At 32.4% G+C, this 24952-nt stretch overlaps 11 protein-coding genes across 11 annotated transcripts; 5 read left to right on the forward strand and 6 right to left on the reverse strand.

Annotated features, from left to right (window-relative positions):
• Positions 1-622: 622 nt before the first annotated feature.
• BX664DRAFT_290115 (Rho GTPase activation protein) lies at positions 623-1890 on the forward strand. The gene is made up of 3 exons (XM_051541867.1): positions 623-722; positions 809-916; positions 986-1890. Exons 1-3 carry the CDS (start codon positions 638-640, stop codon positions 1834-1836), a joined length of 1044 nt encoding a protein of 347 aa, XP_051405366.1. The 5' UTR covers positions 623-637; the 3' UTR covers positions 1837-1890.
• Positions 1891-2321: 431 nt separating this feature from the next.
• Positions 2322-6124, reverse strand: BX664DRAFT_345842 (formate--tetrahydrofolate ligase-domain-containing protein; the record flags this gene model as incomplete). Its single annotated transcript, XM_051547506.1, has 15 exons — positions 2322-3104; positions 3184-3302; positions 3379-3811; positions 3875-3999; positions 4076-4151; positions 4222-4387; positions 4469-4563; positions 4623-4921; positions 4987-5098; positions 5160-5243; positions 5325-5377; positions 5442-5542; positions 5618-5802; positions 5868-6012; positions 6087-6124. The coding sequence occupies 15 exons, from the start codon at positions 6122-6124 to the stop codon at positions 2322-2324; spliced, it is 2814 nt and encodes a 937-aa protein (XP_051405367.1).
• A 1436-nt stretch (positions 6125-7560) lies between these two features.
• Positions 7561-8106, reverse strand: BX664DRAFT_322126 (uncharacterized protein). The gene is made up of 3 exons (XM_051543430.1): positions 7939-8106; positions 7804-7880; positions 7561-7721 (listed from the first exon to the last, which is right to left on the reverse strand). The coding sequence occupies exons 1-3, from the start codon at positions 7994-7996 to the stop codon at positions 7611-7613; spliced, it is 246 nt and encodes an 81-aa protein (XP_051405368.1). The 5' UTR covers positions 7997-8106; the 3' UTR covers positions 7561-7610.
• A 61-nt stretch (positions 8107-8167) lies between these two features.
• Positions 8168-8725, forward strand: BX664DRAFT_322127 (uncharacterized protein). The gene has a single exon (XM_051543431.1). It carries the CDS (start codon positions 8181-8183, stop codon positions 8655-8657), a length of 477 nt encoding a protein of 158 aa, XP_051405369.1. The 5' UTR covers positions 8168-8180; the 3' UTR covers positions 8658-8725.
• A 297-nt stretch (positions 8726-9022) lies between these two features.
• Positions 9023-11335, reverse strand: BX664DRAFT_322129 (major facilitator superfamily domain-containing protein). The gene is made up of 7 exons (XM_051543432.1): positions 11129-11335; positions 11023-11055; positions 10901-10912; positions 10794-10824; positions 10482-10727; positions 9572-10422; positions 9023-9470 (listed from the first exon to the last, which is right to left on the reverse strand). The coding sequence occupies exons 1-7, from the start codon at positions 11297-11299 to the stop codon at positions 9081-9083; spliced, it is 1734 nt and encodes a 577-aa protein (XP_051405370.1). The 5' UTR covers positions 11300-11335; the 3' UTR covers positions 9023-9080.
• Positions 11336-11845: 510 nt separating this feature from the next.
• On the forward strand, positions 11846-13529 carry BX664DRAFT_322130 (uncharacterized protein). The gene is made up of 6 exons (XM_051543433.1): positions 11846-12125; positions 12195-12273; positions 12339-12453; positions 12539-12619; positions 12723-12734; positions 12822-13529. Exons 1-6 carry the CDS (start codon positions 11900-11902, stop codon positions 13371-13373), a joined length of 1065 nt encoding a protein of 354 aa, XP_051405371.1. The 5' UTR covers positions 11846-11899; the 3' UTR covers positions 13374-13529.
• A 331-nt stretch (positions 13530-13860) lies between these two features.
• On the reverse strand, positions 13861-15918 carry BX664DRAFT_355183 (uncharacterized protein). Its single transcript, XM_051547794.1, has 2 exons — positions 15513-15918; positions 13861-15419 (listed from the first exon to the last, which is right to left on the reverse strand). The coding sequence occupies exons 1-2, from the start codon at positions 15646-15648 to the stop codon at positions 14320-14322; spliced, it is 1236 nt and encodes a 411-aa protein (XP_051405372.1). The 5' UTR covers positions 15649-15918; the 3' UTR covers positions 13861-14319.
• Positions 15919-16413: 495 nt separating this feature from the next.
• BX664DRAFT_28001 (uncharacterized protein) lies at positions 16414-18028 on the reverse strand. Its single transcript, XM_051541464.1, has 3 exons — positions 17893-18028; positions 17158-17822; positions 16414-17074 (listed from the first exon to the last, which is right to left on the reverse strand). The coding sequence occupies exons 1-3, from the start codon at positions 17967-17969 to the stop codon at positions 16752-16754; spliced, it is 1065 nt and encodes a 354-aa protein (XP_051405373.1). The 5' UTR covers positions 17970-18028; the 3' UTR covers positions 16414-16751.
• Positions 18029-18263: 235 nt separating this feature from the next.
• BX664DRAFT_382283 (CBF/Mak21 family-domain-containing protein) lies at positions 18264-21852 on the reverse strand. Its single transcript, XM_051549029.1, has 8 exons — positions 21605-21852; positions 21250-21540; positions 20661-21158; positions 20002-20588; positions 19609-19933; positions 19329-19532; positions 18911-19219; positions 18264-18794 (listed from the first exon to the last, which is right to left on the reverse strand). Exons 1-8 carry the CDS (start codon positions 21842-21844, stop codon positions 18315-18317), a joined length of 2934 nt encoding a protein of 977 aa, XP_051405374.1. The 5' UTR covers positions 21845-21852; the 3' UTR covers positions 18264-18314.
• A 221-nt stretch (positions 21853-22073) lies between these two features.
• Positions 22074-22901, forward strand: BX664DRAFT_322138 (COPI associated protein-domain-containing protein). The gene is made up of 4 exons (XM_051543434.1): positions 22074-22266; positions 22329-22436; positions 22511-22703; positions 22783-22901. The coding sequence occupies exons 1-4, from the start codon at positions 22121-22123 to the stop codon at positions 22843-22845; spliced, it is 510 nt and encodes a 169-aa protein (XP_051405375.1). The 5' UTR covers positions 22074-22120; the 3' UTR covers positions 22846-22901.
• A 175-nt stretch (positions 22902-23076) lies between these two features.
• On the forward strand, positions 23077-24733 carry BX664DRAFT_322142 (uncharacterized protein). Its single transcript, XM_051543435.1, has 3 exons — positions 23077-23293; positions 23382-23669; positions 23800-24733. Exons 1-3 carry the CDS (start codon positions 23132-23134, stop codon positions 24388-24390), a joined length of 1041 nt encoding a protein of 346 aa, XP_051405376.1. The 5' UTR covers positions 23077-23131; the 3' UTR covers positions 24391-24733.
• Positions 24734-24952: the final 219 nt, after the last annotated feature.

Below are 24952 nucleotides of genomic sequence, written 5' to 3' on the forward strand. Positions count from 1 at the left end.
GGGGGAGACGCCCGCATAATCATTTTTGATGATGATAAAAGAAGTAAATTAAGAGGGAAAAGAAATGAAAAGGGGGGTGACAAGAGAAAGTGAATATAAGAAAAGTCATTTCCAATGATGATGATGATGGTTGGTGGTAAAAGAAAGGGGGTAAAATGGAAACAAATGTGAAAAAAAAGAGGAGAAAAGCAAACAAACAAAAAGGGATCTTCCGTTGTTTTTTGATTCTCTCAAGTCAGAGAAGAATCATATGATCATGATTGAAAGTAATCTTGAATCAATATGGTTTGATCATTTTTCTTTCTTCCGTTCTCCTAATCATTTTAATATGTAACAAATTCCGATGTAATCCCCTTTTTTTTTTTTTATTTTACCGTTGTTTTTCTTCGTTGAAATCGAGATTCAGTACAAGTTTCAATGTACTGGTGTAACTTAATTGAAAAAGGTAATATGTTTTCGTTCCACCGTTTTTGGACCACGCTATAACTTAAGCTTAAACACCTTCCACTCTTGATTTTACCAGTGCACATAATTCAACTCAGCCTCTGCATTTATTTTCTAATGATTTTTTTTTAATAAACTTTTTCTTCCTTCTTTTCACTCTTTTTTTTCTTTCTTTTTTATATGTATTCCAACTATGATATCCAATCCTACTTTTTCTGAAAAACGACCAAGAAATCCAATTTATTATCTTTGGACAAAATGGAATCAATCTACTCAAGGTAAAAAAAAAAAAAAAAAATGTCAATAAGAGAAAGAAAAAAATATGTTAGTTTGATCTAATCGTTTATTTTTCATTTTATGAAAGAGAAATATGAAGAACCTATTCAACAGAGTATCTTTGGTAGTCCTTTAGAACATGGATTTAGTTTACCAGAACCTGTAAAACTTTGCTTTGAAGAAATCATCAAAAGAGGTATAAAATAAAATAAAAAATTCATATTTGAAATCAGAGTTTTTTTAATATATACATTTTACGTATTAGGATTGAAAATTGAAGGACTTTTTCGATTATCGGGTGCGACTTCTGAAGTTATCCAATTGAAACAAGAATTTGAACGACAACAATCATTCAACACTACATCCATCGATCTGTCTTCTTATGATATTCATTCTATTACCAGTTTCATTAAGAAATATCTTCATCATTTACCCACTGCCGTTATTCCTGTTGAATACCACGATGAATTTACCAATCTCACCAAACTACCAAAAGATCAAGCCATCATTCATCTGATTGATCTTATTTCCTCATTACCCGATCAGCACCGCATTCTTTTTTATGCGATCCTCACCTTGACTTCTCATATTCAACATTATGCTCATATCAATATGATGAATCCAGAAGCTCTTGCCGTCGTCCTGGCCCCTGTTTGCACCGGGTTGGAAAAAACAATTCAAATGATCCCAACAAAGAAATCATCCAAAAGAAGATCGAAAAAACAAGAACAACAACAACATTATCAACAACTCAATACCAAGGATATTCAACGATTTATACAAACAAATACATGTTGGACGTTGTTATGGAAATGGATGATTGAAGAAAACGATACAATCCTATCATCTACCAATGAACGATTCAATCCTTCACTACAACATTTGGATCATACTTCTATCGGATCACCACCACCTCCGCCGCCTTTACCTTCTTTATTGTTTTGGTCTACAGTACAAACAAATGATCGTCAACTAACTATACGCAAGTCACCTTCCAGAATTCAGTTGAAACATAAACCTTCATCTCCTTCTATTTTATCTTCAGGTGTTTCCTTGTGTCAAAAATCTAGTCATGGTTTTTTACGTCGATTGGCCTCTGTCTCTTCATTACGTTGAAAATATACAAGTTTTTCATTGTTGTTATCCCTTCTTTTTTTTTTTTTTTTTTTTATGTGATTGTTTTCCTTACTACATGTTTTTATATATATATATGACACCCTTATGTAGATTATGTTTGTATGATTTTCCTTTCCATGATGTCATTCTTTGTTTGATTTCTTATGTATTTTATGATCCTTTCTCTATGTATTTCAATAAAAATATAAACTTTTGGATTCCCTTTTTCTTTTTTCTTTTTTTTTTTTTTAATCAGTTTTTTCCATATATGGAGACTTACCATTTTCCATCCCCTTTTTTTTTGTCTATCATTCAATCATCCATCCATTCACTCATATCATCATCAAAAAAAAAAAAAAAAAAAAAAAAAGAATTTCAAAATACTCCAGAAGTGTTTATCATTTACTTTTTATTTTATTTCATTGATTTTTTTTTTTAAAAAAAAAGAAAGATACAACTATATATAAATTACATTGTTTTTTTTTCTAAAAGAGTCCAACCACCTTTCCATCTTGATCCAAATCCACATCATAGAAGCAGGGACGGGTCGGCAAACCAGGCATTGTTTGCATAGCACCACACAGAGGATAAAGGAAGCCGGCACCAACCGAAGCACGGATATCACGGATAGGCACGGTGAAGCCAGAGGGAGCACCTTTCAGTTCGGGATCATGCGAGAAAGAATATTGAGTTTTAGCCATACAGATAGGGAGATGACCAAAGCCTTGACGAGTATAGACAGCAATCTTTTCCTTGGCGAGATCGCTCAATTCGATACCATCCGCACGATAAATTTCCTTGCAGATGGTTTCAATCTTGGCTTCAATCGGTTGGTCCACATCATATAGAAACTTGAACTGCTTGTCTTTGGCACATGCTTGGATTACTGCCTTGCCCAAATCTACCGCACCAAGTCCACCACGCGTCCAGTGATCACACGCCACCGCATCATCCGCTCCAGCAGCAATGGATAATTTGCGAATCAGTTCCATTTCAGCATCCGTATCAGACGTAAATCGGTTCAACGCAACCACAACAGATACTCCAAACTTCTTGGCATTTTCAATGTGACGTACCAAGTTGCTACATCCCTTTTCCAAAAATTCAAGATTTTCTTCAGTGTACGCATCAGGTAAAGGTTTGCCAGCAACCACTTCAGGAGCACCACCATGCATCTTCAACGCACGTACTGTGGCAACAAGTACAACACAGTCAGGAATCAAACCAGAAGTACGACATTTCATATCAAAGAATTTCTCCATACCCATCTATACATTTTTTTTTTTAAAAAAAAAAAAAAGAGTGAGTTTCCTTTTTAACCATGTGAATGATATTTGATCAACTTACATCAGCTCCAAATCCAGCTTCGGTCAAACAGTAACCAGGTTCCATTGAATCATCACCATCATCAGTACCTGCCAATTTCAAAGCAATCTTGTCGGCTAAAATAGAAGAATTTCCAGAGGCTATATGACCAACAAAAAAAAAAAAAAGTCAGAAGCATTTCATTTCCTCTTTTTTTTTTTTCTTCTAAAGACTTACCGATGTTGGCAAAGGGACCAGCATGAACCAAGACAGGAGTACCTTCTAAAGTTTGCATCAAGTTGGGTTTGATTGCATCTTTCATTAATACTGTCAAAGCACCACCAATACCAATATCATCAGCAGTAATAGGATCACCGGATTTAGAACTGGCCACCACCATATTGCCCAATCTTTGTCGCATATCTTGTAAACCGGTGGTCAATGCAAGCACGGCCATTACTTCACTTGCCACAGCAATATCAAATCCAGTTTGTCGTTCTTGTCCTTTCTCTGTAGTATTTTGTCCGACAGTGATTTTGCGCAAGAATCGATCATTAGTATCCATCACACGTTGCCAGGTAATAGTATTAGGGTCAATGTCCAAACGTGCAAATCTTGCGATTTCTTCTTCGGTTAAATCATTGGGTTCAGTCTTGTCAATACCAAGTTTCTATAAATATATACATATATTAGAATCTTTGTGCTTAAAGTGAAACGGATAGGTTAGTTTTACCTGGAGACGTTTAATCATAACAGGAGCGAATTTTCGGATACCCTTCTTCGCAGGGCATAATCGATTGAAGAGAGCCTTGTTAGATTGAGTATTTTCATGGAACATACGAGCATCAATGGCAGCAGCTAAGAAGGGAATATTTATCATAAAAATTAAAAATCGATCCATTCTTTTTTTTTCCGGATTTTCAATGTCTTTTACCTAACAAGTTGTTAGCAGCAGTAACGGCATGGATATCACCAGTCAAATGTAAATTGAATTCATCCATAGGAATGACCTATATATAAAAAAAGAAGAAATTAAGATAATGCACTAGTTCAATCTTTTCTAGTATGTATATTACTAACCTGAGAGTAACCTCCACCAGCGGCTCCACCTTTGATACCGAAAGTGGGACCTTGAGAGGGTTGACGAACACAAGCATAAGTAGCTTTACCAAGATGAGCACCAAGAGCTTGAGCCAAACCAATAGTAGTAGTTGATTTACCTTCACCAAGAGGAGTGGGTGTAATTCTATTCAAAATCAATTGTTAGATCAGTGCTATATCAAGATATATCTACTTTTTTATTACTATTATTATTATTATTCCTTACCCAGTGACCACAATGTATTTACCATCTTTTCGATGATTCAAACGATCCAAAACATCCAGATTAATCTTGGCTTTATGCGCACCATAAAGTTCATACTTCAAAAAAAAAATCAGTATATGTCCTTCTATCATTATATTTCTTTTTGAGTACTCACTTCGCTTTCAGTGAGCCCGATTTCCTTGCATAAAGTCGCTAAATGTTTAGGAGTTTGATCCATAGCAATGTCGATATCAGATGGTACAGGAGTTCTAAGATGAAGTGGTAAAGGACTGACATCACGCTTACGACTCAAATCGAACCAACGTTTGGCACTATTGTAAGTATTTTCCATCAGCATAGCTACAGTCATGGGTCCAACACCACCAGGAACAGGAGTAATAGCATTTGCCACTTTGGATGCTTCTGCATATTCAACATCACCCACCCAACGAATACCAGATTTCTTGGAAGGGTCTAATAGATTATTGAAAAAAAAAATATCAATCACATTCTCTCATATTTTATTTTTCAAATCTTACCAGAAACAGCATTTGTACCGACATCAATAACAACGGCACCAGGCTTAATCCAAGCACCCTTGATGAATTCAGTTTTACCAATAGCTACCACAAGGATATCGGCTTGTTTGACCTATAAAGAAGTGTCAACTCTACGATTCCTTTTTTTTCTTCTTATACTATTAAGTACTTACAATGTCTTCAATATTTTCAGTTTTGGAATGACAAAGGGTTACAGTAGCATTTTCAGAGGTAAGCATAGAGGCGACAGGGGCACCCTAAAAAGGAAACAAGGAATATTCATTCATATTAAAAAAAAAAAAAAGACAAGGGGATTCTAAAAAATAACAATCATTTACCACAATATCACTACGACCAACCACCACAGCATTTTTTCCATTGATGTCAATATCTAAAGACATAATATATGTATGGTTAAAAAAATAAAAAATCACATCTTTCACGTAAATCCTTACTAGTTGATTTCAACAAAGTAATGATCCCTTTAGGAGTACAAGGCAAAAAGAGAGGTTCTCCAGATTTCTTGGACAAATTTCCAATATTGATAGCATGGAAACTAATATCAATTTTTTTTAGGAAAAAAAAAAAAAAGTTAAATGACTTGTTTTTTCAGTAGTATAAAACTATTTACCCATCCACATCTTTTCTGTAATCAATGGCTTCAATAACAGCAGTTTCGTCAATATGACTAGGCAAAGGCATTTGAACCAAGATTCCATGAATATGCCAACTATCGTTCAATTGCTTGACCTTGGATAAGAGTTCAGTTTGGGTAATAGATTCAGGTAACTTTTCAGTAGTGATAGCGATACCAGCCTAAAATGAGAATGATAGAAAGAAACATTAATATAAAGAAGAAGGGTGGAGAGTTTGACACGTACTTCTTTAGCAGCCTTATCCTTCATACGAACGTAAATAGAAGAGTCTTCGCGTCCACCAACTTGAACAATAGCAAGATGAGGATTGAAATGAGGATATTTAGCCTTAGTCTTGATAATATTTTGTTTGACTTGATCGCGCACATTTCTATAAAAATAAAAAAAAAACGTCAAAAACTATACATAACCCCTACCTTTTTTTTTGAGAAACATTTAACTTACTGAGCGACAGCCTTGCCATCAATGATAGTTGCAGTCATATTAAATGGTTTGTTTGAATAGAATCGAAAATATACTTTGGATATATTAAAAGAACAATGTCGTAAAGTTGGTAAACGTGATAAAGCAGTCAGCATATATCAAGTGTCACAAACTTTATATACAAAAGAAATAAAAATAAAAAAAAAGGAAAAGAGAAAAAAAAAAGAGATGCGGAATTTGAACGATCTACCTTTTTTTTTTTTTTTTTTTCCTCAGAGAAATTTTTATTATACTAAGTAAGGGTCAACTAAATCAATATTGTAACATCACGCTTCACAAGATGAATAGTAATAGCATAGTATAACATCACCATGTCTAGATCGGGAAAGATAGGAAGACCCTGTAATATCTAATCCCGGTCGAATCAAACATTTGAAGGAGAGCCACACTCACACATTGAAGATTTCCGTCTCAGCCTACAAAAAAAGTCAATTCCACACCTAAGAAGGAAAAAAAAAAAAAAAGGTATTGGATGTAAATAAATAAATATACATCATCATCATCATCATTATCTTTTTATTTTTTACTTTTATTTTTTTTTACCTTGACCATTCAAAACTATAATGATCCCGTTGTTATACATCATGCCATCGTAATCTTGGTCATATTCAACAAGAAAGAACATAATTTCAATTTTTGACAGTAAAAATGGAGAAATCAATCCTATTTGTTCAACTTACAATCAATCGGGAGAGCAACTTTTTGTCTTTTCATCATCATCGCATCAAATTTGGATTGAACATAGATGAAATCGTTCTCTTTCACTTGGCCTAATAACATCCCAATTTATAGAGTAAATTAAAAAATAAAGGACAATATCTTCCTCATCCAATAGTGATCCAATAAAATCTCCACCATTAGATTCCTCTCAAAAAAGTAGTTTAATATCATCTAGTTGTTTATCTTAATGTGAAGCACCAAAAAATTTCATTGATTTTTTAAAAAATCGCCTGATGCACCTCCTGATGACTGGTTTTTACAGCTAAAATTTGGATAAGGAACTGGAAAATTCAAAAAAAAAGAAGTGAATTCATAACCCTAAATAACTCTAATCAGCCTTTCATTCTTATCTTTAAGCTTAAACCTATCATCATAGCAGTATAAGAACTATTAATAAAAGATGTGTATATAATCTATGATTACTTCTTTTGCGAGTGGATAAAAAAAATAGCTTGTCAATAATCCCGTAGAACCATATCAGTTTCTAATGAAACATGTGTATATCATCTATGATTATGTTCTTTATTAATGTATCAAAGCATATTATGTCGCGTTAAATTATAATATTTGAAGATAAAAAGAGATATTTGCTTCTCGGTAAACATAGTCGACTTTCTTCTTCTTTGATAATCAAAACATTCAATCGTATAAAAAATAAGGCAAGTATGATCTGCATAAACCGGAGCTCCAAAGTGACGACGAGACGTAAAAAAAAAAAAAAAAAAAACCCTTTTTATCTTTTATTTCATATAGACTAAAGATATTCTAAGAAGAAGTAAGTTGAGTTTTATCCATATTTCCAGGTTGATCTTGATTTGGAAGAGGTACAGGTGTGGTATCTGTCTCTGAGTGAAGTGTTTCGATATGATTTTCGTTCTTTATCAATTAAAAAAAAAAAAAAAAAAGGAAGAAGAATTAAACCAATTTTCATAAAACAAAAACTTTTAATCATTATTACCTTTTCTTCTACACGATTATTTTTCTTTAATTCTTTCCTTTCATTGACTAATCTACCAATATTGACCATATAATACACTACAACAAAGAGTCAGTCAGTATTCTTGATGTTATAGTATATATATATATATATTACCTGTCGTGCCAGCAAGTAAAACCACCATGGATTTCTTTGCTATATCAGCGAAAGGCATGGAAGTACTATAAATTAATAATAATAAAAAAAGAGATAGAAAAAAAGAGAAAAGAGAAAAAAAAATAACAAGTTTCGAAACCAAAAATAAATTGAAACAAAAAAAAAAAAAGATTTTAAAAAAAGTTCATTCAACCCCAGCCCATAAAAATCTCTTTTATTATTATTATTATTTACTTAACAATATGAATATCCTTCCTTTGCGACGGTTAACATTCACTCAATACAACCATATATACCCTTCTTTTCCACCAAGACGATATTTTGCATCTACACAACAAAAGAATGGCAAATTGAAGACATTTATGAGGAAATATGGTTATGTAGGTGTAGGTGTTTATTTAGGATTCAGTGTTATCGATTTGGGTTTGACCATGGCCGCCATTCGTATCAAGGGAGCTGATAAAGTAGAACAATTGGAACATTGGGTAGTGACCAAAGTCAAAACAAGTTTAGGTATGGAACCTCCTCCTGTTTTTACCCCATCCATACAACAACCTCGACCTTCTTGGACATCCATTTTCGTTTTGGCCTATGGTATACACAAAACTGTCCTATTACCTGTACGACTCTCTCTCACTGCCGCTGTAACTCCTGCTGTAGCAAAGAAATTAGCAAGTTTAGGTTGGATTCGACGTCAATCACTCCCAAAGTCACGATAGATAGATAGATAGAAAAGTTATTTTTTTTTATAGTTTGAATCATTAGATTAGATGATATATATATATATATATATATATATATATTTGTAACAGTATGTGATTTCGATTGGAAATAAATAAAGTAATTATGTAGATTTATATCAAATCCAAATATTCATCATCATCAGGATATCCTTTTTTATTTTTTTTAATTTATTTACAAATGTCTACAAAAGGGAAAAAAAAATTGAATAGAATGACGGAGGATATTTAAGGGAATCAACTAAAATACTAAGTATATATGTGGGTGTTGTCTATGAGTAAACTAAATGACAAAATACATACAACTAAAAGCTAATAATAAAAATATATATATAAAAAAAAGAATATATATATATATATATATATATATATATATATATATATCAAAAAAAGGAGTACTACTTATTTTGAAGATCTTGTTTCATAGGGTAATAACACAATGCAAACACCAACGATAATAAATCCAATCACACTGACATAGAGAGGTAATGAAGTACTGATGGTCAACAAGATACCAGAAACAATAGGACTGATGATACCTGCCACACGACCTAATCCAGAAGCTGTACCAACGGCTGTTCCACGTACAGCTGTATCAAAGACTTCAGGTGTATATCCATAAATCACTGCATATAACAAGGTCGCCAAAAAGGAAACAGAAGATGATGAGATTAGCATGGTAATACGAGAATCAATGATTGAGAATAGAAATAACGCCAATGCTGATCCAAATGCTGAAAATGCCATTGTTCCTTTTCTTCCTAATCGAGTTTCAATCAGATAAGATGCCATCTATATATATATATATATATATATATAAAAAATAAACATTTAGTACTGAATCAATCTATATATAGATATATCTTTTTTATTTTTTTTTTTGAGATACTTGCCACAGATCCAGGTACACCAGCAATAGAATAAATCATATAATCCCAATATACATCTTTTCTTGTAGGTACAGCTTCACCATCGAATCCCAAGGTTTCCAGGTATTTTGGTAAAAAAACGTTGAACATGGTGAATGCCATTGATGTAAAGATCCAAATACCCCAAACCAAAAACACTGTCAATCGCCATTTTTCACTCATAAGAATAGTCCAGCTATTCAAGGTATCAAGAGGTGGAGGAGAAGGTGATTCATCATCAGCATGTAAGATAGAGTTAGCGTTCTGGATTTCTTCATCAAACGGTCGATTATCATTTTGATATTGTTGTGTAGAATTCATGTCTGCTGATGATAAGGATGGTGTCATAGTATCTGTTGATCCTTGATCGGCTGACTTGTTTGTGAAATGAGTTGTTGCTAATAATCCGTCTTGTTCATTATCACCACCATCATTGTTGTCATGATGGTCACCATGTAAATCGGAAGCTTGAATATCCACATAACTATTTCCATTCATCTTTGCAATATCCTGAAGAACAATAATAGTTTCCTTATGTTTGTTGTTGCTGAGTAAAAATTTGGGCGTTTCTGGTAGACGTAAACAAAAGGACCGAGCAGCTAACATAAAAAGAGTGATAATACCAACTGAGAATAGCATGATTCTCCATCCACGATTTTCGGTTGCCAAAACACAAGAAGGAAAAGGATTTTCGGGGGTAGGTTCAGGACAACTTGTGGAAGGTAGGATAATATAACCAAGTACAGAAGCCAATACAGCACCAAAAGAGAAGAAAACAGACATAAAAGTTAAGAGATAATGATATTCTCGTGGCAAGAATTCCAAATATAAAGCACCTATTAAAAAAAAGAAAAAAGTCAATATGAATTTCAATTCAATATCTATCAAAACTTACCATCAGTAGGCATATTGCCACCTACACCAAATCCAAGAAGAAATAATAATACACATAAACTCCAAAAACTAAAGGCAAAACTTGAAAGGATACCAAAGACAGAAGTGATAGCTAAAGTCATTGTATATGGTAACTTGCGTCCTCTTGTATCAGAATAACTTCCCCAAAAGAAAGAACCTATCATCATACCAGTAAACAAAGAACTTGAAAGTGTACCAATCCACTTATCATCTACTTGAAAATGTTCTAGATAAAAGAATAACACGTAAGACATTGATTTATGCATTCATTCCATTCAAATTATATATATACCTTGTACTCTTGGTAATATAATAGCCACAGTCTAGTTTTTTTAGAATAAAAAAAAAAAAGAATATGAAGTCATGATTATATTTGCTTTATATATATAATTATCGTACCTGAAGCCACATCTATTGTTTTTTTTTAAGGAAAAAAAAAAAAAAAAGAGAGAGAGAGAAAGAAAAAGAGAAAAAAAAATGAGTTACTAATGAAATAATAGAATAGGAAAGTTATAACTTACATTATCTGCAAGCCAACCAAATCCACAGAGAATCTAAAATAAAAAGAATATTCATTAGTTAATAAAGAAAGAAAGTAACTTTTATATATTATTATTTATTCTTTACCAGTAAAGTAGTATGAAACCGACCATAACCTACTCTACCTAATAAGACATCCAAGATATCATCTACTGATCGAATTGGTGTAGGGTGATTTTCATCTTGATCATCAACAACTATATGAGTATCTTCTGATGGTAGTGGTGTAAAATGATGAGAGGTTGATGATACCATCATAAAAGATAATTTGAATTAACCAAAGTTAAAAAAAAAAAAAAAAAAAGAGATAGATAGAAATGGCAAATGTCTCTTTTTTTTTTTTTTTTTTTAGTGTGGCGGGGTCAAAAATGCTTTTTATAAAGAAAAAGTAAGTGTATCCTATTTTTGGTCTAGTTTCTTTCTTTTCTTTTTTTTTTTTTCTCTAATAATATGGTAGAAAGTAAAAAAAATAAGAAAAGATTATATGATTTTTTTTTAATGTTACTTTGGACAAAAATAGAAAGTCCAGAGAATAGACTAGACTTACATTTTTTTGTTAAGATGTGTCCGTTACACTGATATAAAAATCAAGGGTTAAAAATTCTATTTATTATTATTAATGTCTGTACTCCGAGGATCATCATCAATCAAAAAAAAAAATGCAGATAATTCTTTGAAACCAAAAGAGAGAAATATCAGTATAGACAATGTTACAACAAAAAAAAAAAAAAAAAGATTTCAACTCCGGTATTTTTGATGCACACCTATTTGAAACAAAAGCAAAAAATCTCTTTTTTTCCTTTCTTTCCCTTTTTTTTTTTACTCTCTCTTTTAACTTTCTTTAAATAATAATATTTCATGGAGACAACTTCCTTCATTTATACTAGTCAACCGGAATGGGGAGAATTTTCTTCACAAGTCATATCTCTTTTTGCTATTACTCTTACTTGTAGTTTATTTGGTGTCAAAACATTTCAAATTAAATATAGACAGTTAACCTATGCTCGTTGGTTAGTAGTAGCTCTTTATATCTGTTCTTGGGCTTTTACTACTACTGCTACTATATTGGTTTCAACTGCAAATGGTAAAAATTTATATATATTATTATTTAAATCAAATCTTTCATACTCTTTTTTTTTTAATTTAATAATAGGTAATTACACGTCTTGTTTTCTCTCTATTATGACATGCGATCTCTTTTATTGTGGTACTAAATTGATTATCTATCTATGGTAAACAACTTATTATTTTTTTTTTTTTTGTGTACGTGATTTTCATTTTTCATTTCATTATATAGGTTGATCGAACGTGCTTATATTGTGAGTGATGGACGAAATGCTCGATTTGATACTTGGTCTTATCGTTTTAATCTTTTTCTTATGACTCCCTATATTGGTATCTTTGTATTGATGGTAATTGTCATCATCATTAAATATATATATATCTTCAAACTCACCTTTTTTTATACTATTTTATTTATTTATTTATTTTTTTCAGTTGGTTTATCATAATTCTATTATGACTTCTACTGGTCAATGCTATATCGGATTACAACCTATTGCAAACATTCCTGTCTTGGTAAAAAAAAAAAAAAAAAAAAAAAAAAAAAAAATGGACAGGGAACCAGTTTTTTGAAAAAGCGAATTAAACTCATTTTTTTTTTTACTATACTCTTTTCTAGGTGTATGACACCGTAAGTGCAACAATACACAATAGTCATCATCAACAAGACACTGCAGGAATATCAACTAACGTCACCCCTCCTTTTTTTTTGTACTAGATCTTCAACTTATACATGACTATTCTATTCGTGATTCCTTTGATCCGAGTTGGTCGTGGTGTTAATTCCTTTGAATGGAAATCATCAAGATTATTTGAAATCACCAAACGTAGTTTAATTGCTTCTACAGTATGTCTTGTTGCCTCTTTTGCCAATGCTCTCAGTGCTACGATCATGTATGGACGTCAAAGATCATGGCTTTGTTTGATGTGCTGCACAATCGATGTGACAATCAATGTACTTACTATTCACTGGGTAACGACTCCAACCAAAACACATCGTCAACATAGTATTAGTGGTCCTATATCATTTACTTCAGCTGATCTAACAACCACCGGTGGTGAATCTTCAAATATGGCAAATGATTCTAAACGTGTATCCGTACCATCATCATCACCAACTCTATCTGCTTTCCGTCATCAAGAACAACAGGAACAAGAACAACAAGATCATTCCTCTCCCTACTCTTTCTCTCATGGCAATCGCTCTTCCATATCCTTACAAGATTCCCAATGTAGTACAAAATCTTTGACAAAGTCACCTATCATTTAGTTTGTTTTTGATTACTTTTTATTACATTTTACCTTTATTTTTGATTTCATTCTAATGTATGTTTTATTATTATTGTCTATATGATACCCCCCCATTCCTATTTTTATTTGTTTTTCATCCATATTGATTACATGTACACTTTTTTTTTTTTTTTGCTACATTAAATAATAAAAATCTATTGAAAAGTTTCTAATGATTTTCTCAGTTTTCGGTTTTTCGTTGTACACCCATTTTGGCCGGCGATTCAATGGAATGTTCTCTTTTTTTTTGTGTATCTTGTTCTGATGGAGGATAGGATTGAACAGTATAGATGACGCATTTTTCTTTTGATTATTTTTGCAGGAACAAACATCAACAGATTCAAATGAATTTTTGAATGCCAGCTTGATTCAGGGTCCATCTTGTTAGCTTCTTTCCTGGTTGTATGTGTTACCGTTTAGAGGAGACCTATCTGGAAGATCAACTTAAGGATGATGATGTGATGATTAAAAAAAAAAAATGGCACAAATGTCGTAAAAACATGGAGGATTTCAATTTTTTTTTTTTTAAATACACCCAGTGATCTACTATGATATCATGAAAAGATTATAGATGATGATTCTTTCTTGTATGAATAGGGGGTTGCACGAAAGGAAATATATCTCATCCTCTATCATAAATACACATAAATATTATTAATTTTTTTTTTTTGTATCAAATGTATTGCTGTTGTTTTATTATATAGTTATATATAACTTGGTGAATAGGAAAAAGATAAATAATAGATAATATGGGACAATAAAGAAATGGTAGGAACGGGACATGATATGAGGATGATGTATAAAAAAAAAATTGAATGGATTAAAAAGAGAAGGGGGGGGGGAAAAAGTTGACGAGGAGAAACTAAGAAGGAGGGAATGAGGGAGAAAACGAAAAAAATGAGGAGGGAAATGGTGATGAATCTATTTTAAGTATAGGACATGTACATGGAACTGACACGCTTCAAACTACCTAATTCCAATTGAGGAGGACCATCATTCTTGGCTTGTTGTTGTTCTTGAGCAGCACCAGGATATTGTTCCACGCAATGACGAGGGAAGACACCTTTAATATTACCTCGCGTCAGATTAATACCTTGACACCATCCATCATCATATTCTACAAGAATTTCAATACGATCACCAAGTTGAATATCGATTTCATCACTAAGAGTAGGAGAGTAAGTAGACACCACATTGAATACACCTAATGAACCTTGAGGTACTTGTTGTTCTTGTTGTTGTTGTCCAGCCTGCTGGAGTTGTTGTTGTTGTTGATCATTTGTAGCACCAACAGCGGTAGTAACTTGAGACTTTTCTGCAGGAACCGTAGCATAATATTGTTGTTGTTGATAAGGAGGTACATCAGACATGGGTGATAAAGGTGGAGGTGGAGTACTATAAGTTGGACTGACTGGTGGCATATGAGCAGGTTGAGGTTGTTGATAAGGTTGAGTCATATTATTTCCACCATTATTGTATTGATATGAATTATTATTATTGTTATAAGGATCATGTCGAGGAGGATCATGACTTCCAAAGCCCATAGTGAATGGATCAGGTTTCATATTTCGACGATTATTCTTCTTTCTTCGAACCATAACAAAGGCAGCAATAGCACCTACGACAGCAAGAACAGCAATCACAATACCAGCAATAGCTCCACTTGATGTACCATCACTAGATGATGAGGATGATGTCGATGATGGGGTAGATGATCCACTGGTACTTGGTAATCCAGATAATGATAAAGATGTACCACTAGGCATTAAAGCTGTTGGAGAAGAATCAGATGATGCGGCTGATGAATGTCCAGACGAATGAGGTATTGCACTAGCTTGATTTGTTGGTGTAGTTGTTGGTTTTGCTTGTGCTGATGATTTTGGTGTATTGGAATCTGCTGATTTTGCCGCTGAATGAGATGATGATGGTGATGGATCCTTCTTTGCACTGCTCGTTTCTTTGTTGCTGGTAGTTTCTGCATTTTGAAAGCTGGGTTCAGCTGCAAAGTTTACAATATGATGCTCCTCTATGCATATATAAAATCAAATTAAAAAAAAAAAAAAAGAAAGTTTGTGTGAGAGTGTGTAACAACCATTTATATATGTGTATATCGTCTAACCTTGTGCTGGTTTATAATAGTCTTGGTGTAAAGGTAACTCGTTAGGATGCCAAAGATAACGAGCTTGAGTGACAGGAATGGTGGCAGCAATAGCCAGCAAAGCAGAGGTAGTAGCCGTGACAGGAGATGAATGCATGGTTGATAAAACAACAAAAAAAAACAAAAAGATGATTCAAACGAGTGTAAAAAAAAAAAAAATGGATTGAGTGAGTAATAAAAGAAAGGATGGGGATGAAGGACTACTAGAAGAAAGTAATAACAATCACTATGTCACTTTGAAAAAGAAAAGAAAGGAAGGGGGGAAAAGAGACCTTCTAGAAAAAAGACAATAAAAGAGAAAAGAAAGAGAAAGAAAGGGGATGATCCAAATTAGAGGGAGAAAAAGAAAGATAATCCAGCAAAATAGAGTAGTTTTTCAAAGTCAAAAAAAAAAGGAGAAGATCCTCATTATTTTCACTTTATTTTTTTCACACTAGGTTGATTATGATGGTAACACTAAACAAATAATTTCAATCTCTCTGGTCAACCAAACTAATATAAAAAGTAACACGATCATTTTTTTTTTTTTTTTCTTTTGGGCTTTATAAAGTTTTATAAAGAATGACTATGCTAAATGTATAATGAAAAAAAGGAGGGATAGATTACATTTTTTTTTTTTATCAAAGGTTCTAACTTGATTTTATTTATATATATATATATATAGGATATAAATAAATAAATAATAATAAAAAAAAAAGAATATTGAATAAAGTATTATCTTATTCGAGATTGCCGCCGATTCAAAGATATTCGCCGCTGAAATAGAAGGTTTTTAGTTGATGTTACACGTACCAGTATGAAGTTACTAAACAGAGTTCTCTTCATTGTCTTTAATTGGGACAGCACGAATATTTGGTTTTTCTTTTTTTTTTTGTCTATTTTATTGATTTTTAGAAAATGTAACTTTTTGATAAGACTATATAAACTAACAATGATAAGGCATGAATAAAATGATGGGGATCTAAGAACTTTTTTTTTGAAGAATGAAGTTAAAGTAAAATGGCATAGCATGAAAAAAAAAGGGGAGATGATATATAATATATACAGTTTGTAATGAAAAAAAAAGTTGTCGAGGTTTGGCATAAATAAATGATGAGGATGAGAATGATAAAAGGAAGAAGAAAAAAAATAATAATAACAATAATAATAATAATAATAGAATGATGTATGTATGATAAGATGAATGTGTATGTGAGTGCTTTAAATAAAGGAATCAGAAGAGTCTAATAAAGGGGAAGTAGCAGCAGACGCAGGAGGAGTTTGAAGAAGAGAGCAGCCAAACGTAGCCAGGGTATGATTCAAAGCAGCCATATGAGAATGTTCAATATGATATTTCAATCCATTCAAATTCTTGTATCGTTTACCACAATCACCAATAGTACATTGATAGGGTTTGGGAGTTTCATTGTCTTCTAACAAACTACAGTGACCATGTTCCTTATGATATTTTAATCCATTGGGATTCTTGTATGCCTTGTCACACCCTTGTACTGCACACTTATAAGGCTTGTCAGCGTAGAGATCTAATTAGGAAGGAATGAGAGATCAGGTTAGCCAAAATAAAATAAAAAAAAAATAAAAAAAAATCATCATCTCAATAACATACAAGAAGTATTTGCAGAAGCAAGTAAAACACCAGCATGAGCCAAAAATTCTTCATCAGTCAAAGAATTAAAAGAATCACCAGCAGCCAAAGCCAATTTCTTCGCAGCAGATAAAGTCAATAAATCCATAGCATTGGTAGATGAAGTTTGTTGAAAGGTACGTTTCTTACCACAAATACGATCATCATCTTCTTCACCTTTGTTATTGTCTTCATTGTTTCCCAAAAGAGGATGATGCTCTTCAGTTGAAGGTGTAGGTGGCAAAGAATAATCACTATTAAATCCAGGAGTAGTAGGAGTAACAGGGGTAAGATCATATCCATCCATAGTACCATATTGATTACAAACGTCAGAAAGATAGGAAGCAGCTTTTCTTTTCATTGAATCCAATGTAGCCACAGGAGAACCAGATGAAGAAGGAGTAGAGGAGCTAATATCCAAAGTAGGCGATAAAGGTGGAGTACAGGACCAAGTGTCATCGTCTTGATCTATTTCTTCTTCTTCACATTGTACATGACATTCTTCATAATGTTGCAAAAGGTCATGAAGATCATTAAGTACAAGTCCACAACAAGAAAAATCACGACAATAATCAGCTTCCAATTGACGAGATTCCAATGTGTTATCAATATTGTTTTGTGGTTTACATTGTTGAAAGTCATATACACTAGGATAATAATAATAATAATAATAAAATGATAAGTATATAATTTTATAATATATAAAACGAAACTTACTCGAAGTGGATATCTTGTTTTGGTACCGTAATGGTGCTCATACGTCTAATATTGGTGTAATCAATAGGTACTGGCATGTTTGGGGGGAATAAAAGATATAAAAGTACAACAATAAAAAGAAGAAGAAAAAAAAAAAAAAAAAAACTAAAAAAAAAAAAAGAGTAAAAAAGAGAAAGAAGAAAAAAAAGGTTGTAAAAAAGGTACTTGGAAAGTCCTTAAATACATTTTTTTTCTGGCAGCTTCAAACTATCATACTCAACGCATTTTCATTGGTTTAGTTTCACTTTTTTCACTACCGTTCCGAGCGGAAAAGAAAGAACGAACCCAGTAAAGGAAGTATAAAAAAAAAAAAAAGGAAAGAAAAGAGTAAAAAAAAAAAAAGTGTATGCTTTTTTAATTATATAAAGTAGTACTAATAATATCTATTCTAAATCATCCTCTTCCTTGTCCAATAATGCAGCATAATCTTCATAGGAAGCAAAAGTAGGTCGATTAGGTTGCTTTTGCTTTTTCTTCTTGGGTTTTTCTTCGGATTCTTCTTCATCTTCCGCCATCATTCGTTTGTTCGGACTTGTTTCTTCATCGCTTTCTTCATCCATGCTGGAGGCATTCATAAAGTCAATATCTTCATTATCGGTATCCACGTGGTTTGACTCCGATTCAAATCCATTGTCGCTCATATTTTCCTCGTCGTCATCATCCATCAATAGTGCGCGCATAGCATCGTCATCTTCAGAATCATCTTCATCTATATCCAGATCATCCTCTTCATCTAATCCTCCAGGTACTGAAGCCATCATTGCCCTCCATACTTGATCTTCTTCATCTTCTTCAGATTTGTTCTTGTCATTCTTTTCTGGTTGTTCTTTGGCCTTTTGAGTAAAGTATTTATGGAAGAAAATCTATCAAAAAAAAAAAAAATCTCGTGAGTATTTATCCTTACATGGAATTTTCTTTCTCCCCATGACATAATTCCCATCACATCGTATCACACCATGTCACACAAAAAAAAACTTACTTCATCTACAGGAATTTGATCAATCTTTTTTCTCCAGAATTCAGCAGAGTTGACAGGAAGACGATTTGGATCCATACCAGCACCACCTCTAGTTTGAAGGACACCACCATCCCAACGACCAGCAATAGGTTGCATCATAGAGCTACCTTTAGTTGTTGTATGTTTCTTAGCATTACGATACACAAATCGATCCAAAAAGTGCATCAAAGTGTGATGATGTAAATCAGGGTTATCTTGAATCACTTCACCTTTGAATAAACTATCAGCATACTTGACTACAGAAGGATGATAATGATCTCTGAATGGAATCTAATGATAAACAAATCTGTTAGTATCAAATTATTTTTATTATTATTTTTTCTTTAATCTTTTTTTTTTGAGTTTACCAATTCCCATAAGCAAGTTCGTTCAGCGTTACTGTATTGAGGATCACGTTTTCGTCCATCATAACTGGTAATAGCTGGTTGTTGTGTTGATGTTTTGTTGATCTTTTCTTTTTTGTCGTCATCCTCTCTTCTTCTTCTTCATCATCATCATCAGGAGCATCCATAAAATGTTCTTCATCATCATCTTCTTCAGGAGTAGTCAACATTGCTCTAAGTCCAGACCGTTTTGCAAAAATCTGAAACAAAAATAAAAAAAAAAAAGGTTGAAGGTCAGTCTCATTATCATCATACGTTCATTTATATATAAATTACCTGGCTAAGAGTATAAAACAGACCACAGATAAAGGGAGGTTGATGGTATCCTGCAATTTGAACAGTTCGTTTCACAAAGGCCTTGACTCGACGAATATCTTCATCAGCACTGATAGCCTTGTAAAGTAAGTTGAGATACATAGCCTGTTTGGAACTTGTCAATAAACGAGGATCAAACATAGATTCATAAAGTGTTCGGTAAAATCGGTCAGTTTGAGTATGTTTGGTGAGAGAAATGGTGAAGATCAAAGATAAAGCTTGAATGGCAGTATTGAAGGTACCAGAATGAGTAATCTTGAATAATACTTGCATATGTTTTTCGAATCTATATATATATATATATAAAAGGAATAAGATTAATATATATAGAAATGATGTGTATCAATTACTTACAATTCATCAGAAAGAGTTGCAAAATGGAAAGCACGATTCACACCAGTAAGAATAGCTGCAATCATTTTCGAATTGTATTCGTCCACTTCAGATTGTCGTTGTTCTTCCTTCTTTTCACGGTTCAATTGTTTCTTGTTTTTTCGCTGTTTGGGATCATTCTTCTCGTTATCATCATCCGAATCTTGTTTTTCTCTAGCTTTATCTTCTTCGTCATTCAATTTCATCAATCGTTGGAAAAAGGAGAAATAGAGTTCCACTAATTTGTTGGCTACGGCGCTATCCTTTGAAGTCAAAATGGTTTGATTCAACGTAATGACAGAATAATACTGAGCACGTTGGGAACTGTTGGATCGTAATAATAGTTGTTCAATTTCACGTACAACGTACATCTTCATTCCAGGATGTTGCACAAGTAGTTCGATAAGTTTTTGAGATGATTTAGCTGCCACCTTGTTTTCAGCATCACCAAGTTTGTTCACCAACAGTTTTAATAAATTTTGTTCTTGTTCAGGTTTTCCAGATAAAAGATCATGTAAACAATTCACCATACTGTAACGTATATACATCAGAGTATCATGAGAGAGTGCCTTTATAAATAAGTAAAAACGAGAGAATATTAATCATATTATCATCATATTATTTTAATTAAATGGTCTTACTTCAATTTGTTGGATATATTCAAAGTAATATTTCTTCAAAAAATCTTCAAAGACCCATAAAAGCAAATGTGTGTTGGTAACATCAGGATGATGAAGAGGTCGATCAGCAAAATAGAGAAGCTTTCGATCAGGTAAAACAGAACCAATGAATAAATCCTTTAAACTGAGAATAGCCATATTTGCTTCCTTGCGTCCTTTCTTCTTGGTCATGGTCATGATAGTATCCAGAGCCTTCATTGCATGAAGAGGAGATTCTTGAATTAATAGAGTAAGAGCAGATACCTTATCGTTGAGAGTACCAGATTGCATAATATTGGACATAAATTTGCGATCGGATGAACTAAGAGAGGAATTTTTCGAGGCATCTTCGTTTTCTTGATCCAATAGACTACGGGCGAATTCATATTTACTTGAAATTTGAGTAGGTAAGAGTTTTCCCTTTGTTATAGGAATTGTAGGTAATTCGGTATTGTACCAGTAAGGTGTAGGTTCTACTCGCTAAAGTCAGATTAAAAAAAAAAAAAAAAAGAAAAAAAAAAAAGAAGGAAGACTGAGATTTCATTGTGAATACTATATATATAATCCTTACCAAGTTGGAGGTATTGACTTTTGATGTTGTTTCTGGAACACGTTTTGATTCAGTATCATTTTCACTGTCTTCAGTGTTGTCTTCTTCTTCCTCTTCTTCCTCTTCTTCTTCTTCTTCGTCACTACTAGTATCGTTTTCATTATTCCTTTCGTTGTCACTTTCATTGGTGTCATCGTTTTGTTCAGCTTCTTCAAGTTGTTTATCTTCTTCCTTATCAAATTGATCATAAAGGTTTGCTGAGAAGCCCATATTCTTCATAAAGTTTTTTAGTTCATCCTGAAGAGCCGAAGTCTAGTAGTAATAATAATAATGATTAGAATATATATATATATATATATCATTCTTTTTAACTTACTTCATTTTTATCTTCAGTTGTAGTGATCAATTCATCAGTATCGTCATTGTCAACGTTTTCCAAAAAAGTGAGATCACCTCGAGTACCACCAAGAGATAAGATCTGTTCACGTAATTTATCAGTCTCTTCGTCAGGAATCACATTTTCCGGTTGTTTTGAAGCTTTTGACTTTTTGGACTTGTCTTTTGTAAGATCACTTGACTTTTTCTTTTGTTGTTGTTTCAAATTAGATTTAGCCATACTCAAATATATATACAAAAAAAAAAGTAAAGAAAAAAGAGGAAAAAAAAAATTAGGTTGTAAGATTCAGTTCCAAGCCACAACATTCATGCTTCCTCTGAGTTCAAATACATTCCTACAAAAAAAAAAAAAGGGAAGAAAAAGAAAGAAAGGGGGAGATTTCCTTTTTTGTTATTGAAAACATACCACCATTTATAAATATTATAATTAATTGATTTTTCTTTTTTTTTTTTTCTTCTTCTTCTTCTTTTTTTTTTCTGTTTCTTTTCATACAATATGATATCTCGAACGAAAGCTGAAAATATACTTACTTTAACCCTTAATTGTATAAATATTATCTTATATTTACTCGTCATTGTATCAGTCATTATGAAATCCCTTCATGCTGATTTTTCTCAAATCATGGTTGGAATTTATGGAGGGTAATATATTCTTTTTTTTTTATTTTTTATGATATAATAAATAGTCTTTTTTTTTTTGATAGTGTGATTGCAGCAGTTCTAGTAGTCAATGAAGTTAAACCGTCGGATATTTCTTTAACGTATTTTCGTTTTGTATCAATATATAGTGGTCGAGGAATGATATTTATATTGTAGGGTAAAGAAAATAATGAATCAATCATATCATATTTATTTGAAAAAAAAAATGATTTTATTATTTTTATAGCTTTGGTTGTATATCACTAGATTTTGGTGTACTTAATATTGTCACTGGTACTTTATGTTTAGTATTTGGTTGTATCTATATTATTTTATCTTTTGTTACTAATTTTCCTCCACCTAACGCTATGATTATCAATTGGCAAAATTGGAAAGATTTCTCTGCTGAAGGATTAGATTTAGCAAGACCTGGATTAGAAGTAAAAAAATATATAATAAAAAGCCAAGATCGGATAACGAATTCCATAAGAGACTAAGCAATTTTATTTATATTCTTAGAGCAAATCAGCATCTTGTTTGGTCAATCATCCTCCAAGAATCAAAGAAATGGCAGTAGTATAGATTTAAATTCAGTTTTTCCTTCTTTTTGATTATAATAAATAATCTTCTTGTTTGACATATAATGAAAATCACATATATTCAGAATCTAAACATTTCCCCTAGCATAAACTACTTTCAAACCCAATTTGGAATAGGGTAGCCACATTTTTATTTTTTTTTTCCTTGGCAAAGTAAATTTATCTCAAAAGGTTTTTTTTTTTCTATTCTTTTCTTTTCTTTTCTTTTCTTTATTTTTATTTTATTTTATTTTATTTTTTTTACTTTCTTTCTCTCTCTCTCATAAATAATGAGCTCAATAGATCAAGTAGAGGAATCTACTTCAAAGTCATCTCTCAAACCTTATACATTCCCTCGTGTTAGATCTTGGTTACATATATGTCAAGTTATCACTACTCTTTTAGTCGTTGCTATGATATCTCCTGTTATTGCTTTACAAATTCAATACAAGGTAAGAAATATATATTATATATATATATATCTTTTTTTTTGTTTTTTTTGTTTTTTTGATTATTTATTTTATTCATTTCTTATAATAGGGTTACAGTGCTCCTGGACCTAACTATACCTTGTATGTTGCCATATTTACTTTCCTTACACCGATCTTTTTGGTGTTCTTCCCATGGATGTATGAAAGCAAGAATAAAATGAAATGGTGTGGCAAGTTTTTCTTGAAACCAAGAACCAACCTTATTTTCACTGGATTCTATTCTTTACTTTGGTTGACAGCTGGAATCGGTATTACTACATATACATTGAATGCCGATACGTGTTCACTGGATTCAAATCAAAAAGATAGTGGATATGCTTCTGCTTGGACTGCTCAGGTAATAAGACCAATGTCAGATGATCATTGATCAAGGGATTATATGCCAAAATATAGAATTGAATGAATGACACACACAACTGATCTATAAATATTCATTATTTATTTATATTTTCTTTGTTTTATGTTAGTGCAATTGTGCTAGAGTTTCCATCGCATTGGTTTGGCTCACCTGTCTTTTATGGATAACTACTTTGATCTTGGCTCTAATAGTATTTTGGAAACAAAAACAATTGGTACAAAAGAATCTTCAACAGATAGCTCAATCTAAACAAGAAACAGTGGAATTGACTACTGAAATCGTGGATCAAGATATCAACAATAATAATACTCAAGTCCTTAATCAACAAACACCAACTAATCCAATGCCACCAAGCGATCTACATCATTCTTCTGCTACCAATATTTCGCCAAATATCACTACTACTACTAATAATACAAATACAACTAATCAAGGAATGACCGCCACTGTCTCTGAACCTTACCTTCCTTCTTTTGCTGGTCAATCTTATCCCTCCTCTGCAATGAATTCAATGCAATACCAATATCCATCATCCGTTTCACCACCACAACCCCAAGTATCTGCATCTTATTCACATCAGGAACAACAGCACCAACCATATTATAATGATGCAGCTGCGCCTCAACAGCAACAGCCTGTCTTACCTTTGGCCGTGATGCCTGATCCTCAACACTATCGTCAGCAACATCGGTATGTCTAAATAGATTCATTTTGCCAAGCATTTTTTTTTCCTGTCCTACGTACAGATACTTGTATGTAATTATTCTTCACCTGTACTTGTTTGCCATCATCTTCTCTATAGTATATAATCATTCTTATTTTTAGTATTAGTATCACCTTCTTCCTTATCACATGAATATATCAATAAAGCAATCATCATTATTCAAATGACCAATTTTACTTTGAAAAAAAAGAATGTATCTCTTTGGATTCTTTAAAGCGAGTCAGCTATTGGTTTTTTCCATGTGAAGCGCGTTTATTTTTTTTTCTTTTTCTGCGTTTGATTAGAGATCTGTTTGCATTGGGGTTTGCATATATTTGTGGTGATTCTTTTTTTTTTATATTACGGAAACGGATGATTGATGATTAATGATAGAAACTTTCTTATTCTTTATTATAGTCTTCTTAATAATTATAGATAAATCAATTATTTGATCATTCTCAACACCTGTTCTTTTTTGCATTGTTTACTATCACTTTTTTTCCTATAATAAATGAAAAACAATCCTTATCCGATGACTGATAAAAAGGATATTCCCTTT

The sequence above is a fragment of the Halteromyces radiatus genome (genome assembly GCF_025201355.1).
Source record: "Halteromyces radiatus strain CBS 162.75 chromosome Unknown BX664scaffold_1, whole genome shotgun sequence".
In the NCBI taxonomy this organism is placed as follows: domain Eukaryota; kingdom Fungi; phylum Mucoromycota; class Mucoromycetes; order Mucorales; family Cunninghamellaceae; genus Halteromyces; species Halteromyces radiatus.